This window comes from Mya arenaria, chromosome 5, assembly GCF_026914265.1.
Source record: "Mya arenaria isolate MELC-2E11 chromosome 5, ASM2691426v1".
Classification (NCBI taxonomy): domain Eukaryota; kingdom Metazoa; phylum Mollusca; class Bivalvia; order Myida; family Myidae; genus Mya; species Mya arenaria.
This window is the reverse complement of record NC_069126.1, coordinates 42,034,304-42,055,876: the sequence shown is the minus strand read 5'-3', so window position 1 is coordinate 42,055,876 and position 21,573 is coordinate 42,034,304. Positions and strand designations below refer to the sequence as shown.

The window sequence follows — 21,573 nt, the reverse complement described above, 5'->3', positions numbered from 1 at the left end:
TGGGAATTTAAGTCATCACTGCTGCAAATGTCACAGATAGCAGTTAAATCAATAGTATAAAACTAACGAGTGATGCACATTTATTTTTAATACATTTCAAAAATGAATCTCAAACTGGTACGGATATTAATTAATATAGGTACATTATTTGGAAGGGAAACAAACGACCTGCATCAACTAAGGGATATTTTAATGACTTGCTATGCAGTACAATGCAGAGACAGGGCAAACCATATAAAATAGGGTAGTAAATAGGTTTCCTACAAAAACTTTGAAATATCGTTTCTGACATCTGACGGTCATAATACATCAGCAGATGCTGAAATGTGTACATCAACACCACATGACATTAGACATGCGTTTGTTTTTGTTTTGTTTTAATTCTAAAGTAGTTTTGTTTAGCTAAGTAAATTGTTTGTATAATTTCCACAAAAGTTTTGTATAAGATAAAATGTTAAAGAAAAACTGAAGATGATGCAATGTTTTCAGTAAATCAAGAAACCTAATAAATAACATAATACAGCCTTAAATATCGGGGGAATCCCCTTTATTTTCCAATTGCGTAGTTTCAGCAATTTGTCGATTTTTATGAAGCTGTGTTTGTAAAGACAGTTTTAAAATGGATTACTCATAAACAAGTAAGTTTTGTGTTCAAAATTGGGTCTTTTAGGATAAGATACTACTAACTTTAAGTACACTTACACTACTACATGCAGTACTACAATAACAACGTTTGATACGTGAATCAACAAGCTATGATTGGCTGAAAACAATGCTGTTTTACATGCTATTCAATTACATCGCATTGCCTGCATAACATGAAGTGAATGTGGGTTTAAAAGTGTCTTCTTAATTCAAGTTGTTTGCGTGATTTCAAAAGGAAATTGAAATTTTGGCTATGTTTAACTAAAATAAAATAGAAGTATTACTTTTATGCTTAGCCGCCATTCATAGAGTATGGCAATCGAATAAACAAATCCATTTATCGAATAAAGATCACAATACTTCAATGAAAAGGTTTGTTAAATGAAACCCGACACAGCTGAGGCCAACTCTAATATGCATAATTATTCGGTGTTTGTCCTTGCACCACGTTTTAGAGTGTTTTCTGTATATTCATCTATACATTTCAGTCCGTATCAGAACCGTAACAAAGAGATGGAATTCAGGGGCGGTTTTAGGATTGAGTTAATTTCGGCGTAAGGTCATCACCAAGGAATAAATAAGCCATTTTAGTCGGAAATAGTGTATTCAAGTGCATTCTTTTAATATGTTATTTATATGCATATTCCAGCCGCTAAAAAGTGAAGACCCCGTACCAATTGTTTGTGAAAAGGGCCGATAGCATTTAGCATATCACTGAAAGAAAAAAATTGAAATGTACTTAATGTAACAAATGTGACAATTAATTCCTTATTGTTTTCAAATGAACCTACTTTCAAAATGACAGAAGGAAGTACTACATGACATTACAACTGTGCAAAGAAATAGTATCAATAGTTTATGTTTTTCAAGGATATTAATAACTAAAGTCTTGTTGTTGTTTTTTCATTCGTTATAATATATTCGTTCATTCGTTTCTTTACAAATGAATATGTCATATTATAATATGTCATGTTTTAGACTTTTTATTGGTATATAATTTATAACAGGTTCGGCCTCTTTTTATTGAAATTGGATCATAAAAATTAATTCAAGTCTGATTATGGACCCACTAGTACATTTTGCTGACAAAATAAATCTGGGTGAATAGGTTTTTCTCAATTAATACCACACTCGATTTCGCGATTCATTCTCTCAAAAAACTTATCTGGAGCAGTCTATTTTACTTTTTTGAAACATCTAATGTTATAAAATAAGCGAAACTATGTACTCAATTATTGGTTTCAGATGATTATCCTTTTAACAAATGCAATAACATTTCATTTCACAGCTTATGTAGCTTATGACGTAGAAGTCCGCAAGGTGAATACTGACCGATACAGACCAAAATGGATATTCATGCAAAACATTCGAAGAAACGGAAAAGACATTATGAAGGCCAACGGGGCAAGTATCAGCTTGTTATCATTGACTAGATTACGATTGAATTCGTATATTAAACATTTTGATAATCTTCGAATTACTATTATTTAATGATTTCACATAATTCCAAATTGAGTAAATTCATATTTTTGTTCATTTTTTAAAAATATATATATTTTTTATATTGCAACAATGTATTTGTACGCAGTTTAAGCATCTCTTTAGCATCAGATTTTGTGCATGCGCAGCAGTCTTGGACGAATTAGTATTCATTTTTTTGGAAATGACGGCCATTTTGGAAGACGTAAAATTGTATTGTTGGATCTTTCCAAACTACTATAATGGAGAACAGTACGTAGGACAGTTTCAAGACGTGTCAAGAAACAACCTAACCAAAGTGTTTTCAAACTTAAATAAGAAATTTCGTATGCGCAACGTGTGTTGTTGTTATAATCGAGTCATCATGAAAAAAGACATTGATGACTGACGTTCATAATTTAAAATTTACTCTCGTACATTGAGGGTCACTTTCTTTAAATCTCAGAAAGACAAGACTCAGATAAACATCTCCGTAAAACAAAGTCAAATAACGTCAGAGAAATCTAACAAAGAAATGAACTTAACTCCTTTGTATCATGAGATAAAACAAAGAGAAGCAGCGTCGAGTTTGCTCATGCACAATAAGGAATCAATCGGCGAACGGTTATCCTTGCGAGTTTGAACATGTTTTAAAACCAACTGACTGAAAATGGTGGTCTTAATCTCATAAGAGTCCTAATGCTACGTTAACACTATGTTCCCGGTGGCCACGGCAGCCCCGTTTGTCCGAAACGTATTGCGCCGTGTGTTTTTGACCATTTTTGTCTCCATAAACAAGTTATGTTAGGTTGTGCTTAGTTTCCTCACGTTTTATCAAGGGTACCGTGACAAGCCGTATGGGCGAACAAATGGTTCGTCCAAGGCTTACTAAGGTCCGGGCGCGGTCTACCAGGGATGCATGTACGTTGCGTCCCGGTCCGATACGTTTTGATGGGATCCTTCACGTTGTTCACGTCTTCATCCAGGTCTGATGCGTTTTCCACGTTTTGTCAAGGCTTCCTATGCATCGAACGCAAACACCGCAGAACTTTGGATTACGTTTGTGTCCACGGTAAAAATCCCACAAACAACAGCAATGACTGTATCACTGTATCAGAATACTTCGACAAGTACACATGAATTCCCAAGATGAAGAAGATTTTGTGTTTTCACCGCAAATGAAACGAAACGAAACGGCTATCGTTCACCCTAGCTTGCCGTGAAAACCGTGACAAAACGAAGCACAACGCGACAAAACTGGAAAGGAACTTCAGATGCCGGGGATTACATATGATTGCCGCCCCCCTACGGACGATTTATATGTTGTGTAACGGCCTATTACGTACTGTCACGTACTGTCAAGTGTCATTACGTTTACACCTTTTTACTACGACCTACTACGTGTATCATCCACACCGTGGCTGCCGAGGCAAATTGTTTGACAGTTTAAAATTCTGGCCCGGCATACACGGCAATAACAGTCTGTCACGTTTGCATATCTCGTTCCTCCACGCTTCTCACGTTTGTCCCGTTTTCTCCACGGTGGTCTGAAACGGGGCTGCCGTGGCCACCGGGAACATAGTGTAAACGTAGCACTTTGTGTAAGACCAACTGATCGAAAGATGGTGTTTGTTTTTCCTCTAAGCTACAAAGAAAAGGTAATAATTGTGACACAATCTAAGCACGTATCAAAACTCATTGTTCCTTTATTAAGTCATTTTTATATACATTACTAGCCATTGCGTTTAGCCACTACTATATTTTATGAATGATTCAAATTCAAGTTTAAACATGTCAGTCTTTAAACGGACAAGACTTTTTGTTTCTATAATACATGCAAAACAAATGGCTTATCTTATGTTCGGAGTATATAACGTGATGACACGTTTATAATAGTAAGATATATGATGCAACCGTCATGCACATTTGTTTCCTTCGTCCTTCTCCTTCCACTCAGGGAGTGCTTCCTTCTCCTCCTCCTATTCATCTCCTCACGGAGTGCCTACTCCTTCTGCTCCTCCTTCTCCTTCTCCTCCTCCTCATATCATCATGGAGTGCCACCTCCTACTGCTCTTTTAAATCACGAATCACGTGAAACTTTTTCGTTTGTTTTCCTTTACCACAAAGAAACATAACATAGCAAAAGTAACGTTCATATATATATATTGTCCCCGATAGATAAAGTACACCAGGGATTTCAGCGCTTTAAAAACACAATTTACACTAATTGCAATTTAATTTATTCACAGGTCTGGGAGAATTAGGATCCTATTCTTCACAGTTTCAAACTGTGACATATATGATTGGCCAAAATGGTGCTAAGAGAATCACATTCTTCACAGATTTTGTCGATGACATTGCTGTTTGATAAATTTAATATTAAAAATGTCATAATAAAAAGAAATAAAAAAATAAAAATAAAAAAAGAAATAAAAATAATAATAATAATACGAACAACAACAAAAACAACAACAACAAAAACATCAACAGCACATATTCCTACAACTACGCCTTATACAGAAACAACAAAACATATTCTTACAACAACAATAACAACAACAACAGCTCCAATTCTTAAAATCTGTCTATGCCAAAACAACTCACGACAACAAACACAATGCCATCTACCTTTACTAGGCATGCTCCAACTATTACGGTGCCAACAATAACCAATATTATTCCTACCTATATCAATACTATCCGAACAGCAACAACATAAAAAATATTAAATAAAAAATCAACTCTTCAATCTCTACAACAACCGCCACTGCGCCTACAACTGCAGCCAACTAACAGCAACAACTGCAACAGAAACGACAACAACATAATCAACGATTCTTTATGACTAGAATATATACGCCTACAAGTATATCAACAAAATATTTATCTGCAATAATGGAAAAGCAATCTATGATAAATGTGACTCAGTTGTAAAAATTACTTTTCTGGTTAAAAAATGATGCAATTTTGGACCTGTGAGGAATGGGATTTCATGGTAACATAAATGACTTTTGAAAATACTATGAAAGCATGTTAATAAGTTGATTTCAATCATTTTAAAATGATAAAACATTTAATATGAAAAATTATTGTAACAATAGTTGCGTTTTACTATAATAACAACACTATGCTTTATCGGATTTCATTTATGTAAAAGTAATCTAAAGTTGTGTGACTATATATCTATATATTGTGATAATCAATTTCGGCAACTATTTACTTTACAACTGCGAGCTTATTTTCACCGGAAACACCCAAATTATTCTCACTGTCAAAACAATTGACAGGTAAGACCGTGGAAAACCTTTCTCTCATACATATCATCCTTAGTGTTTGAATAACAATCATCAGATCAGTGTGAGTTGTAAACGTATTTTGATGAAGAATATATCAAATCTGCCAATATGCTAAAATGGGCTAACTGATAGGCTCTTACTCTAGCAACGGATACTGGTCGGACACACATTTTATGACCTAGCCTCTGTCCGCTATAGATGTGCACTACATTTATCATTGATATAGGGTCTAAATTCTAGTCAGATATATTGTCGTAAACAAAGTTATTGCAATCATGATGTCTGATATCAAGACGTATACGCTATCTCAAGAATTTAGTAGATTTTAACTCTGGTAAAGGTCTGTCAGCTATTATACGGATATTTATACTAGAAGAATATTCACTGTAACACACCGTCATTGAAATAAAAACATCATCAACTAATATGTATTTTTACATAACCTAAATGAAAACGTATAAGGTGATCTTTTAGTTTTTAGCAGTGTATGTCTGTATTGAAGTTGTAAGTTATACTCGTTTCAGAGATTACATCGATTGTCTCATCAAATGTCAGCCGTATTTGCGATGACGGCGGGAATACCGTGTTGAATATACGTTATAATTCAGACAAAGTGAATAAGAGAGATAACGATCGTGCCTGCAGCCAAGGTATTGTAACATTTGTGGGAAATATTATATATAAAACTATGCTCAAGAAATCACTTGTGATATTCATTTGATTATTTTTGCATCCTGTGTAAAACCTCGTCTTATACCTTCATTATTATTATTTGATAGGTGAGTATTTTTGAACGAATGAGAATGGTTTCTTATTAATGGTAACTAGACAGGAATCTCAGCAATGGAAATATCCATAATTTTAATGAAATTATACATTATCATTTTCCGGACACTCGGCGAGCACAATCGTTAAAAAGACATGAACGTTTCTGTTCTGGAAACAATTGCTACGCCTTTGATAAGACATAGTTTGAAGTCAAATGTACGTTTATCTTAATGTACCGTGACGAAGAAGGAATATTTTCATAAAGCATACCGAAAAAGTGTAAATTTAGATATTAAAAGTGCTTATCGGATGTGTGACAGTAAAATGCAATTGAAACTTGTTGATGTCGAAAAAATGATGAATTTCAAGACTACGGTGAACGATGCAATGGTTGGTGAACTAACAGTTCCTTTCTACTTTGGACTATATTTTACCTAAAGGAATAAAACATAATTTATTTTCCTTTAATTGCAACGTTCAATAGTGTGGATATAATCATTGACATACTTCGTGTACACCTAAATTTATTAAAATACAATTTAGCTTACTAATTGTCATCTACCGGCAATTTTTTCAAATAATAGTCAACATATGTTTGGCACACAAAATCAATGTGTCGCAAGTAAGACCCTTGTTACTACGTTGAAGTGCAATATCAAGTCATATAGGTAAACCATAATGAAAAGTAACATATATACATATACAATATGTGTGGAATAGCCACATCTAATTTTCATAATACTTCATACACAACCTTCAGGGCATTCGGCACTAAAAGTGACAGCTCTTGTCTGTTTTACACGTTATATAACCCAACTCATTGAAATGTTTAGCCTATGTTTTATATGTTTTTATATCGCATAAAAGTAGCCTTAAATGGAAAGATGATTGGATTTTTGGTTTAGAAAAAGGTGTTGGAATAGGAATTTGGTTAAGTATACATTATGTAATCAATCTTGTTTTAATCATCTCAGACCGATTAAGCAATCGTTGATTCACTATTGCTGTTTTATTAAAAGAAATTTTAGCTGACAAAAGAAGGGAAATCAAAAGAGCCAAAGATAGCAGTAAACATGAGCAAGACATTGCAGATGAAATTCCAGCAGGTAGACAAGAAGACAATATTATCATAGTAGAACAGGAGGACGGAATTTTGCAAAGCCAAACAGGTAAATGTTACATGGTTTGAATGTTTTAAGGTGTGTTTTACGTCGCAAAGTAGCATAAGCTATGTATATCCTTTTTGAGACAAACATATGTATATTTTGTTTTACGACCCGTTATGTAAATGCGATTAAGAACCATTCACAATTTATGGTTGGTAGTGACAAATAATCATCGTCAAACCTTGGGGTTGGGATAAAACTAATGATAATGCTAATTCATAACCTAAACCCCATGTTTGGTTTATACAGTATGCGGTACCCAATTACGTGAAGTTTGGTTGTCTGGAGTCACGATATTACCTCGGAAGTGTCATGTGTGTTGAATCTATATGTTAAAATATACTAAAATATCATTACAAACAAACATTTATGCCTTAAAAATGCAGAAATATTTTTAGTGACGGTTAAAAAATGTTTCTATGGTGTAGTTTCGCTTTTTCACCTCTGCATAATATTATCAGCCAACATTTCCCTATCAACATCATACAATATATACAACTTGATGAGGCATTAAACGATTAATTGAGTTTTCCGAGGACTGGCTTCTTATCGGTCATTTACCATTAAAATTAACCCCAAAAAGCAAAACTAGGTATTTTCAGCAAAGATGACATACCATGGAAATATAAAATACAGTTTGTTCTATTAATGACAATAGAATTTTTGCACATAAAGGCCACGAGTTATTTGAATTAGTACATTTCTTTTAAAGTCAAACGTTTTTGCATGTTTGCAGAAATATAAACTTCTTGTCGCGGATCAAGTACTTAGTTGATAAAAATGAACATCGTGTTTAGAACCAAATGCTAAAATAGAAGATCCACACTCGCGACTGCAGTTTCTTCCGATTTTAAAAACAAAATCACTTTTAGGGCTAGATAAACCAGTTTTTATGTTATACTAATAATCCTGTTACGCCATAAACCATTTACGTACACTGTTGCATTTTACAATGATTGTAAGTTATTCTTTGAAACCAGTACGGTCGGAAGCCTCATTGTGTATAGCCAATAATGAGTTCGACTATATATTTAAAACGATGTCATGTATTTCTTGTATTGTTTAATGTTTCGAGTTCTATTGCCATGGTCTTGAATCATAAACAAGCAATCGTCTTATTATATCTCCAAATTCGTAGGCCCAGTTTGGTTGATAAAAACAACAACAATTTATTCCAAAACATTGGATATATTCAGACTTAACAAACATCGACTGACCAACTTGAACTAAATGGAAGGAAACACTACATAAAGCCTGATGCTGTTATTTCTTATCTTATATGAACACATTTGCCCCTACTAGAAAACACTAAACGTACAAACAAACACTACATCCATCAACATATATAGTTTAATAAATATTTTGGTAACGCTTTTAAACGATCAATTTAAATAATATGAAACTTAATATTTGTTCTTTTAAAAGTGATTTTATTGTTTTATTCTCTAACCTTTTACAGATGTAGGTGTAATAAACATACCCGAAGTTTCTGGACTGCGAGAGATCGTTTCCAAATCCATCCCAGGTTTGTTATTTCGCCTGGAATTATTGAAGTGTTGTATGTATCTATCTTTGGTAATGCAATTGAACTAAAGCGACATGGCGAGTAGCCAATTACTGAAGTATGAGCTTGTTTGATGACACAATAAAAACAAAAACAATATATTATGAAAACACTGGCCTTACGAAAGAATATTCACACAGTTTAAATACCAGTACAATATAGTATATTTATTTTGAATACAAATACTTCACCGGCAAGTTAATTTCTGTTTAATTATGCCATATCCGAATAATTATCTACCTAAGTCTCTATCTAAGATTATTTAATAAGTTTGCTAATTTATTCATTTAAATATAGTAATCTTAACATCTAAAGGTACGTTACAATGCAACTATGAGGCAAAATAGTATTTATATCGCAACAGTTAAACACGTGTTACTCCTATTATGTATGTGGTACCGATTGACATACCGACTTTTTGCTCTGTTCAAAGGAAGGGATGTAAAGAGTATTTGTTAATACGAGTCTGGATTATTGTCCATGTAACTGTCTGTTCTTTCTTAATTACAAGCCGTTTTCAACTATCAAACGATTCGTTTAAGATGCAACCCGTCGTGAAAAAACGACGAAATTCATATTATTTTTGAAAATATAATTATAGCATGTTCATATGTTGGTTTAAATCAGTTTAACATGATTAAACATGTATTATAAAAACTTTCCTATTGTAAATCTAAGGTTATGTGACAAAACTATTCGTTCGTAAACCCAATTTAATTCGGAAAATATTCTCGACCAGTTGAGCGACGATTATCAATAGCAACACTTTCCACACACCCTCATGGTTTAACGTGATATTCTCATAATTCACACATTGAGACGTATGCAACACTTTCAACAAATATTTACTTTGCAACTGCGAACTTATGCTCACAGGACAAAAACTAATGAATCACAAATGATAGCTAATAACGGATATAGCCTTTCTCTCAAACATATTCAACACTTTAACGATCCTAAGTGTTTGAAATATCTATCAGATACGTGTGAATTTGTAAACTCATTTTAGAAAAGCTATATGTTTTATCTAAAGAGCCAATTTGCTAAAATGGGCTGACTGATAAGCTCTTGCTCTAGCAATGGATACTGGTCGGACACCCATTGTTTGACCTGGCCTCTGTCCGAAATAGATGTGCACTTCATTTATTATTGGTTTAGCGTCTAAATTATATTCAGACATATTGTCGTCAACAAGGGCATGATTATCATGATGTCTGATATGAAAGCGTATACGCCATCTGAAGAATAAAGTAGATTTGAGCAATGGTAAAGGTCTATGAGCTATTATACGAGTGTTTAAAGTAAAAGAATATTTACTGTAACACACCGTCATTGAAAAAAAGCCACATCGAATAAAATATATGATAATATATATTTTGACAAACATAATTGGCAACGTATAAGGTGATCATTTGAATTTTAGCAGTTTATGTCTGTATTTCAGTGGTTAATTATACTTTTTTCAGAGATCAAATCGATTGATACATCAAATGTCGACCGTATTTGCGATGGCAGGAATACAGTGTTGAAGAAAGTTAATAATTCAGACGAGGTGAATGAAAGAGAAATCGATCGTGCCTGCAGCCAAGGTATTGCATCGTTTGTGAGCAATATAAATAAAACTATGCTCAAGAAATCAATTGGGATGCTCTTTTGTATATAATTAAATCCAGTATACATACTCGTCGTATACCTTCATTAGTTTATTTGATGGGTAAGTTTTGTTGGACGAGTAAGAATGGTTTCTGTTTAATGGTAAGTAGGCAGCACACTATTAAAGCAATGGAAATAACCTTATGTTTTGTAGAGTAAAACATTATAATAAATTTTCCGGAAACTCGGCGAGCATAATCATTAAAAAGACATGAACTTTTCAGTTCTGGAGACAATTGCTACACCTTTGATTAGACATACTTCGAAGTCAAATGCACGTTTATCTAAATGTACCATGAAGAAGAAAATGTTTTCAAAATGCATACTCAAAAAGTGTGAACTTAGATATTTGAAGTGATTCACGGATGCGTGACAGTAAATTGACAATCGATGATTGTTGACGGCAAAAACAGGCTGGTTTTAAGACTATGGTGCATGATGATTTGGTCGATGAACTAACAGTTCCTTTCATTTCTGCTTCGAGCTATATTATACCTCAAGAAAAAAACACATAATTTATTGCAACTTTCAGTACAGTGGCTATACAATTTCAAAGGACTTCGTTAACACCCACATTAATTAAATACGATTTAGTTTACAACTTTACATTTGGGTGTGTTGTGACAAAAGCAGCGTAATAACGGAAGAGGTTATTTGTATATGCACATACAGTATAGGTGTCATATCCGTGCTGTAGTTTTTGCCATGTGAGGGACAATTTTCAAATAACAATACACACATGTTTGGCACACATAGTCAATGTGTCGTGAGTAAAACCCTGGTCATTACGTTGAAGGGCAAGTTCATACTTACAGTTTTACCATAATGAAATGTTGCACATACGAATGAAAAGTATGTGTGGAATAGGTACATGGAATCCTAAGTTACTTTCCATAATTGTTTATATACAACATAAGGGGCATTTCTCACTAAAAGATACAGCTATTATCTGTTTTACACGTTGCATTAAATTACTCATTAAAATGTTTAGCTTAAGTTGTACATAATTGTCATATCGCACAGAGGTAGCCTTAATTGGATAGATGATTCTATATTTGATGTAGCAGAAGTTGGTGGAAAAGGAGTTTGTGACAGTATATGTTATCAAATCAATCTTTTTTTATCATCCCAGTACTTATGTAAAAAACTGCAGGAACAAGCTCAGTAGCCAAACGTTTAAACATGAACCCCGTTTAATGGCACAGGGTTAACGCCAAAGACATAGAACACAAAAATAAGAGAAATCACAAACTAGAAACATGGAACAACAGCACAAAACTCAACAAAATGCGCAGTGCATATGTACTATATAAACAAAACTAAGTATGTTTGTAAAGGATTGTTATGTACCGCATTGGAACGGTCTGTAAAATGTCCTGATTAAAAAAATAATATAAAAGGTATGCATTAACTTGAGGAAACGTAATAATAAAACAAATAAAAATTAACTTATAGGTAAACCCCAAGTACTTCAATGAAAAGAGATCCCAACTCTATCTGCAGACGGAGAAATACAATTCAGAGTATCAAATGAATTTTTTTTTCAAAGATACGATGCAGTCATTATATGAGCATCACATACAGTCTGCCTTAGAAAATAGAAGGTTTAAAACTGTGTGATCCTAGAGTTTCATAAAAATGATAACCTAAGTAAAATATTTGAAGAAAATGACGTCACATGCCAAACCATTCCGAGTCATCTGAAGACGGTTTAAAAGATAACATGAATCTGCAAAGTTTTCATACAATCAAAGGACTTAAAGCTTAGTTATGTAAGGATGCTATATTCAACCATATATCTGGTTTCACTATTTCATAATCAAAAACTAGAAGTCATGTACTCTTCAAAGCAGTGCCTTTACATCCACGGTTGAAATAAAATCCAAGCAACTCATTGGGTCTCTCTGCCCAACTACTTGCTGGAAACATTTGAACTTAATGATTTATTTTTAAACATCAACATAAAAAATCGGGATGAGCAATACTTTAGAAATCAGCGATTTAAGACTATTATTTTACTTTGAACATTAACAAAATTTGACAAAGTTTTCGATTACCTATAATATCTAAAACCCTGTTTTAGAAGTTCGAGTCAGCAATCTTTGGTTCACCTTTGCTGTTTTCTTATATTTTTCTTTGTAGCTGCCATAACAAGGGAAATCGAGAGTGCCAAAGATAGGAGTAAACTTGAGCAAGACTTTGCAGATGAATTACTAGCAGGTAGAAAACAGGACAGTCTTAAAATAGCAGAAATTGAGGACAGAATTTTGCAAAGCAGAAAAGGTAAATGTTGCTAAAGTAGTATAAACTATGTATATCTTTTTTGTTAGACAAACATATGTATATTTTGTTTAAAGAACCGTTATGTACATGTCAATAAGAATTATTCATAAGTGATGGATGGTAGCCACAAATGAGCATCGATGAAGCCCGGGTTTGGACAAAACTAATGATAATGCTAGTCCACAACCCAAACCCATGGTTGGCTTAAAAGCTACTTGATACCCAATTACGTGAGTTTTGGTTGTCTTGAGTTACAATATTATATTGAAAGTGCCATGTGTTTTGAGAATGTACCTGAAATTATATTATGTTTTTGCCTTTAAAAATGCAAAATAGTATATACGGTTACAAATCTGTTGTGTAGTTTCGCTCTTTCACTTTGCATACTATTATTATCCCACATTTTCCTTTTAACATCATACAATATATACAAGTTGATGAGGCATTTAACGGTTAATTGTGTTATCCGAGAACTGGCTTCTCAGCGAGCATAAACCATTAAGATGAACCCCCAAAAAACAGAATAGGGTATTGTAGCAATGATGACGTACCACGAAAATATGAAAGACATTTTTTCTATGAATGACTATAGAATGAAGGCCATGGGTTATTTAAGGTAGTATATTTCTTTCAAAGTCATGCGTATTTTGCATGTTGGCAGATATATAAACTTCTTGACGTGGATCAAGTACTTAGTTAATAATGAATATGAACGGCGTGTTTAGCACCAAATGCTGAAATAGAAGATCCACACTCGTGACTAAATACTTTTGATTTTTAAAACAAAACACTATTAGGGCTAGATTAATTAAATGTTGTTATGTTATATTATTAATCCTTTAATGTCATAAACCATTTACGTACACTTTTGCATTTTTCAATACTTGTTAGTTATTCTCTGAAGCCAGTACGGTCTGAAACCTTAATGTGTATAGCCAATAATGAGTAAAAACAACTATTTAAAACGATGTTATTTGACTCGAGTCAATAAGCAATTTTAACAGTATTTCTCAAATTATGTTAGGGCAACTTTTGTTGATAAAAGCAACACAAATTGATTCCAAAACGTTTGGACCTATTCATACTTAACACACCTCGACCGACCGACGTACACTCAATGTAGGTGAAACAAACACTACTTTAATATTACATGAAAAACTACAAAAACAAGCACAGTAGTTATATTTTAGCCTAATGTTGTTTTTTTCTTCTTTTATAAAAACACTATTGAGTTAATCATCAAGGTTATAAGTAAATGAAAACAATTAGAAATAGACAGATGTACAACACAGACATGTACGAATGTAATTTAAACTAAACATTAGCATTCACCTTACTTGCTGATGAATAAAATTTAGCGTATGCAAATGCATCGTAAATACCGTCCGAGATTCCTATTTACCATTCCTTGGGGGGGGGGGGGGTTAACGGCCTATTCTATTCATAAATGCATTGATACGCAATCAAGTATGTTTATTTTTTTATTTATTTATTACATTTAAATATTTAAATCACAACCCGATCGAAATTGCCTTAACGCCTGTCTACCGGTATGGGAACCAAACAATATATTAATGCATTTTTTTCTGTCTTGCTTTAGGCACGTTACCCGACAGTACAAGTCACAACTTTGGAGCAATTTACAAAGAAATGCCAGGTATGATTTCGTTCAAAAATTAAAAAGATATATTCATAAATGCATACCTGTTTATGGAATGTTCAGCAATATATACCTATTGCTCAAACTTAATAATACGATTGATTCTATAAGAAAATGCTCATTATTTGTATTGAACTTTGACATTGTTGAAAAGGCACAGTAATCACTGCGGTACAGATACCGAGATTTTGAAAGTATCTTATTAATCTTTATATATACAACGAGAACAAACATACCGTCACAAGACAGCATATACCGATAACAGTTCAATTAAATAAACGCTATAAATACATACTTGAGATAACACTATAACAAGCTATTGCAGAGCAGGATTTCACTGAGTGAAGGCGGGATAAAATCTTATTAGAGAACAATTTAAAAGAATCAGGGCTGGTCCTAAAATATGTCCCCTTAATTCACAGTGTCTTTTTTATTGTCTGACTTTTGGGATATTTGAATACGTCATTTATGATAAAAAATACGTGTCCGTTTATAGAAATATTCCTGTTTGTGCGACCATGCGCATGTGTAAGTCGTGCATATATGTTCCTACTTGGACATTGCCGCTGTAGAAAACGTATTAATTATTTTCACACAGAATATTATATGAAGTAGGACATTTTAAAACATGTATGAATGTGTCAGTGTCGCATATTGCATTGATGTCAATAACAGTTTCAATCATTTTGATTTTTGTCGATATAGTTATTGCTTCCGCAGAATCAAAATGTATCTACATGTATGCAGGAACCAGGAAACCTTACTCTGATGTTATTGACATTTACTTTGTTATATTTCGCAATGAACTTCCATGTGATTCCAACAATCAATTCAAGTATCATATTTTTTTTTATTTAAACATATACGTGCTACTTTTAGAGCCACGACGCCGCTTTACTGTGCAACTCGTACGACTATATGCCTGGTTTAAGGAGGAAATGAGCAAATCGATGGCCAAAAGTGTTGCACATAAATGTTTACCTCGGCGTTTTGTGGAACATTTGAAGTACACATGTACTACACGAGCTCAGTATGTTGGAAAATGTTTGAAAATGGTATGTTTGTAGCAAAAAATATCAACATAGTACTTTAATGATATTTGATTTTGATAGCATGAATATAAACTTACGCAATGGGAACTAAATTGTTATTAATACAATTGCTTATTTGATTTAATTTGATTACAATATACATCTTTCTGATAACTTTCTGCGCGGTCTTGACGAAACCGTAAATACGCACCATATTAGACTCGAAAAAGGGCGTTTTATGATATTTTCTTTCTATATTAATTCAAACTATTTGCAATTGACTTGGTTAAACTATATGCTTCAGATTCTTCGCTGTGACAATGAACACATAGAAGAGAAGTTTTTATCTGCATTGCGAATGGAGGGAAACGAAGGATTTAATTTTGCGGAAATGGTGGCAAATTTAAGAGTTACGAAAGACGACATTAAAGGTACAATTTTGTTTTTGAATTAATGATTATGTTTGGACAATACTACAATGAAACATAAAGGGCAAGTCAACTCAATTCAATCGTTTGTTTCAGCAAATAATACCTCAGACAAATTCATTTTTTTTAAATTGTGTCCGATGCGACTTTAGTGTTCATATGCTAATACTCGTACTTTTTATTTCTAATTGTTTATAGCGTTTGAACAAGTGCAAAGAGAGAGAAGCGAGTACCAAATAAGTACGTACATGCTACCACACGTATGCATTCATAGTTTAGAAGTAGACATTATAAATGACCATTTGTTTTCGAGAATCTTCTTCAGCTACAAAGAACACTCTGACATAGACGAACACAATTCCAATGGGAAATGTTCATTGTTTTTTGAAACTTTGCGAAAATGCCATCCACATGCTTTGGATGAATTCAAAGTCATTTGTGCTGAAAATCGCATTACCACTGCTGAAAACACCCAGCAAGGTATGATCAATTGCATACTCGTACATAATTGTTTAAAAACCGTATCTTACTGTGAAGAAAGTAAGCTATGGTGATGTTGATGTGCATATCGTTAATTTTTGTCCTTCGCACGATGTAAGCATTGTGTATTTACATTTGGATAAGGTAAAACACAAACGAGTAGTCATCCAGTAGTTATACACCCTCAAGTTGTGTAATGCAATCTGCCTAATATTATTTCATTGCATATGCATTATCTTTTTATTGTTAAATAATATTTTGTAAAAAATGTAACGAGATAAATTATTGTAAGCATGTGTTTACTGTTATTTAATTTATCTTTTTATACAAGTCGAAGAAGTTGAAACTGTCACGGATGTTATCATTAACGAACATCCATGTTTACCGTCACTAGAATCGATCGGTAAGTAAATTTGGAAATGTTTGTGCTGAAATGAAAACATAATGATAAAAGATACATGCTAAGGCAATTGAGTGATAGTTTTAATGTTAGCAGGACATAGTACATGATGCATTCTAGACATAGGTAGCTTTAACACAATTTGACATTAAGCACATTTGAATATACACACAACAAAACATAAGGCAATTACAAGCAGTCTTTATTTTTACAGTATATATCCAAGGTTATTCGTTACATTACAGGAAGTGAAACTGTCCATATGCACGAGGGATCTCTTTTTTTGACATTGAAACTTAAAGATGAGCAGGCTCGTATTAATCTTAGAGAAAAGTGTGAAGATGGTAGCATAGGCGATGTCTTATTTGACCTCCTGCAGAGTGAAAGGGTATCGGACAAGCTGCATTGTGACACTTATGATCTGAACATAACGCTTCGTGCGATAAATGAAGGTTTGAAAAAACATTGGGTTCACAATAACAGTGTGTATATGTATAGAAAAGGAAAGCATTATGGCATGGTTTATGACGTATGATTAAATTCTATTTGGTTCTTAATGTTCCTTTATAAAGAAGAAGGAAAGTCGCTATGTAAATTGTATTCCGTGCCGTGTCATTGCCCACTGTGCACAGCGCCGTAGTTGCTATCCCCATGATTTTTGGATTAATTTAAAACATTTAAATTTATAAGCCTTACCTCTTTTTCTGATGATGAGTAGTGATTCTTTCGCAATTATTTTTTTACTTATACAAAAGTCGATATACCCCCGCCCAAGAAAGTAGTATGTGACGTGTAAAATGACATTTGAAAATTTAAGGAATTTGTTTTTGGATATACGAATGTGTCAAATGTTTCCTTTTTGCACACTAGATAGGCATTCGGTGTTATCGGGCGTGCCGGAAAATTCGATCTGGCATCCCCCAATGCCCTGATGAGTCAAGCGCAACAACGCGCCAATTCTTATTTATTTTACTATTTAGTAAAGTATTACATTTCAATTGAGCGCAATTATATATTTATATATGCAGGAATTTTAATCACAAAATGAAATTACAACTTGTCAACTTTTAAAGCTAGTATTTGATGTCGACCTTGATTTAAAATTACTAAGCGCAATGACGTCAGTAAACAACGTCCCTCGTTACCGGCTTACGCACGTGCTCTCCGATCAGCTTTTTCAACACGGACCGAAAACACTTTATATATAATATTATTATCAAATAAATATCGTTACTATTTTGATAAAGATAGGATGAAAAATGTTGCTTGAAATGGGTGTTTATGACAAATAATTGACAGGCAAAATGAATTTAGATACATAGTCAAATTAATTTCAGATGCGAACTATGTAGAAATGCAGATTGAAGGGGACCCTTTTGAAAAGAAAGGTAAATCTAGCTTGAAATATATTTTTACAAGATTTGTGCATTTTATCAATGGAAAGCATTCCAAACACTTCCAATATATTACTTTTAAACATTGATGAAGATATTCATTTGTGTAAGGAATGCTTCATGGAGAATATGACGAAAGACATGCATGGTGACTAGGCTAGGCATGTATGTAAAATGAACGTTCCCTTATTTTGCAGAGATGGAATAGCCACCAAATCGCTCTCGATATATATTCATGGTTACTTGGTTAGTCCCTTAAGTTCTTTTTTTTAGAAATCCAATCCCGGCCATTAAAAAAAGCGGAAAGGGCGAAATATAGAGACCTGGCAATGGCTTCATCAAAACATTGTCTGTACACGATGCAAATGTGTCAACAATGTTTTGCAACGCTTGCAACGCTCTAACAGCGTGTATAACAACATACAGCATACCAGTGACACCTTTGTCATTACTTAGGTCTGAACTGCAACGCAGATTGTCATGTTAGCGCAGTGGTTAGCGCACTCGCTTCTCACCAAGGCGACCCGGGTTCGATACCCGGCCTGGGCGCATGTGAGTTTGGCTAGTGGTCACCAAGCCGGACAAGTGGGTTTTCACCGGATACTCCGGTTTCCCCCACAACACAAGACCACACTCTCGCGCAACATCGTGCCAACGAGAGTGACTTAGTATAAGCTATCATAGCTTCCTTCACAATCGTTGTAAAACATATAATGTTTAAAGTAACTGCAAAGCAAAACTGACATTGGGCTATTCTAAGATAAGAACGCGGCATTTGTAAAACACACACAATAATGACCTCATGAAATGAGGGTGGTAGTATAAGTTGCAAAACCATATACAACGTCGCGTCCACTCTATATGTTGACTTGTTTGTGACATGGCAAATAAACATAAAGTCAGTTTGAAAAATATATATAATTGTCGTTATAAAATTAATCTTGAATTAAATGATCATATATCGTTAGGGTAGTTTATTGGTTATTCATTGTTTTAATTGACAGAAATAAAATAAATATAACCGAAAGAATCGAAATAGCGTCTTTGAAATTGTTTTCTTAGCCAATGAGCGCTGACATTGAATGTGTAAGTGAACGCGGGCTATGCTATTGCTCTGATTGAAACAGTGAAATAACACGTTTACTGATAATCAATATCAATCAACGCAAAGCAAATCATACATATTCGATGTTGGTGTTCTCGATAATCTTAAATTGAATTAAACATGTGTTTTCAATTTATTGTATGTCGGTAAAGGGTTGGCATTGATTGTTAACTATAATTTTCAGAAAAGCAAGATAAATTGTACAAAAACTTTATTTCGGAAATGACTTCGTTCAAATTGTTTATTATCCCAGTGTAAGCAGACGCTTAACTTGTACGTTTGATTGAATGTGAAAACTGTCCATTTATCAAATGTCTTGTTTTCTTTTAAAAAATATGAGTTAATATTCTTTTTCACTAATTTAGCAATCTCTAACTTGCACTAGAAAGAATCTAAGCAAACCATATTATTACTACGTGATGTCATTTAATGCTTAAATTTCAGAACAAATGTGCAAACAAATTTGTGGAAACAAATGCCATCCGCTTCACATTTGCGAAGAACTTGAGATAACTGAGTCCTTGCTTGATAGTTTACAAAGACAAGGACTGCTACTTGAAAATATTTCCCACATACTCTTGGCAAAAAAGAACAGGAGGGACAGAATTCACGAGCTACTTTGCAATTACAACACGCTTGAAGATGAAGGGTACGTTAATGTCTTCTGTTTGTTATGCCTTGAAGCTGTGTTTTTTTTTTAAAATAGGATCATCGTTACTTCTTAGGTTAGCCATTCCCTGTAAGCTGCAATGTATTCCCCGAATATGACAATTAATACAAAGCTGCTCTACCCCACTAGGCCTGGTTTCAGACATTTAGGATTACGTCCTATTGGGACACTTACTCAGCTCGCCGGCAAAAGATAATCGATGTATCGTTTGAAAAAGGGTACATTTTCAAATATGAGAGTGCGTACAAAGAGAGTTTCAATCATTTCTTATCATATGAATAGATAATAATTTAAATGAAATCAATAAACATTATACTATCTAGTAGGCGAGACCGATTTTTTGGACAGTCCAAACTCGCGAAGTCCCAACAAATATACCTAAAATTAAATATGTATTTATAAATTTACAAATTAAACTGTTGATTTGTCAGTTATACGTCAGTCAGTTAAGAATCAAAACATTTAGAAGTTAACTCTTTAAAGTCTCTTCAAATTATCCGATTATTAGGCTTTTTTTTATTAATATAATAACGCTGCACCGTGTATAGGCCAAATGTAAATAACTACAACCACTAGTATAAAAACGCCTCATTAGGCACAACCTTGAAACTGCGGAGCAAGATTATCTCATATATTAACTTGTGTCGGAAGATAATCATAATAATATGTTGTTACAGAATCACCATTGCATATAAATCGTAAAACTCTTTTGTCCAGCTTTCTATTAAGCTACTAAGCTAATTTAAAGTAATTCAAAGTATTGCAGTAAGCATTATCGTAAACCCCCTTTTGATGACCTATTCGTTTAAGAAATGTTTTGAATGGTTATAATTTTGCATTAGTTTTGGTGGTTTTTGTTTAAGGGTTATTTTAGATTGTACTGTATAGCAATGCTCAAAACTTGCCAGTTTCGTTAGAGTTGGTTTTATTGCAAACTCATCTTTATTCTAATAAAGAAATTGATTTACTTGACAATATTGTACATACATACTCAGGATACTCCTGAAACATCGATGTATTATTTTCTATCATCATGTCGATATTCACTTTTTAAAAAAAGAAATGATATAAACGACAGTTTTATTATTTTAGATTTAAAATTCTATGTGAACACATACGAATTGTACGGCAACTACTGGGGGAAAAGGTATATCCACTGACGCTGTTTAAAGGGACATTTATTTTAACAAAGAAAGGTAGGTGTTTTGATTCGGTGTTTCGCATCAAATTTAGTTTTGCGCTATTCCCATTGTGCTTCGAACTTTATGCAGCCATTTCCCCCTGTTAAATCTATATTGCAAGTGCTACGTTTACTTGTATAGTTAGCGTCACATCAATGGCACTAGCTCCAATAGCTTTGCTGTCTTGCTATTGAATTGGCATTGATGCCGTAATGATTTAATCTCGCCTTTCGAATCTTCATTTCATATTGAAATTAGATCGAGAAATGACAGTCTCCGGTGACGTGATTGTAACATATCCAGCCATGGGAAGTTTCGAAATAGTTTACAAAAGCTGTGCCTGGTTGTTTCCATCATTTGCAGGCAGATCAGAAGGTAAAAGTTCCTGACT

The 21,573-nt window shown here is 33.6% G+C and overlaps 1 protein-coding gene across 2 annotated transcripts in view; it reads left to right on the top strand.

The window, feature by feature from the left end:
- The first annotated feature begins 547 nt into the window (after window positions 1–547).
- LOC128234404 (uncharacterized) overlaps window positions 548–21,573 on the top strand; it is a 39,991-nt gene continuing 18,965 nt past the window's right edge. For both annotated transcript variants that reach the window (XM_052948621.1, XM_052948620.1), the window contains exons 1-17: window positions 548–638; window positions 1,934–2,049; window positions 5,924–6,049; window positions 7,187–7,336; window positions 8,793–8,858; window positions 10,364–10,486; window positions 12,693–12,833; window positions 14,434–14,490; window positions 15,373–15,548; window positions 15,829–15,955; window positions 16,151–16,432; window positions 16,764–16,835; window positions 17,078–17,284; window positions 18,170–18,220; window positions 19,776–19,980; window positions 21,094–21,197; window positions 21,441–21,557. In XM_052948621.1, coding sequence (XP_052804581.1) covers window positions 1,992–2,049; window positions 5,924–6,049; window positions 7,187–7,336; window positions 8,793–8,858; window positions 10,364–10,486; window positions 12,693–12,833; window positions 14,434–14,490; window positions 15,373–15,548; window positions 15,829–15,955; window positions 16,151–16,432; window positions 16,764–16,835; window positions 17,078–17,284; window positions 18,170–18,220; window positions 19,776–19,980; window positions 21,094–21,197; window positions 21,441–21,557 — 2,062 coding nt within the window. In that variant the 5' untranslated portion in view covers window positions 548–638; window positions 1,934–1,991. The remainder of the gene's footprint in view (window positions 639–1,933; window positions 2,050–5,923; window positions 6,050–7,186; window positions 7,337–8,792; window positions 8,859–10,363; window positions 10,487–12,692; window positions 12,834–14,433; window positions 14,491–15,372; window positions 15,549–15,828; window positions 15,956–16,150; window positions 16,433–16,763; window positions 16,836–17,077; window positions 17,285–18,169; window positions 18,221–19,775; window positions 19,981–21,093; window positions 21,198–21,440; window positions 21,558–21,573) is intronic.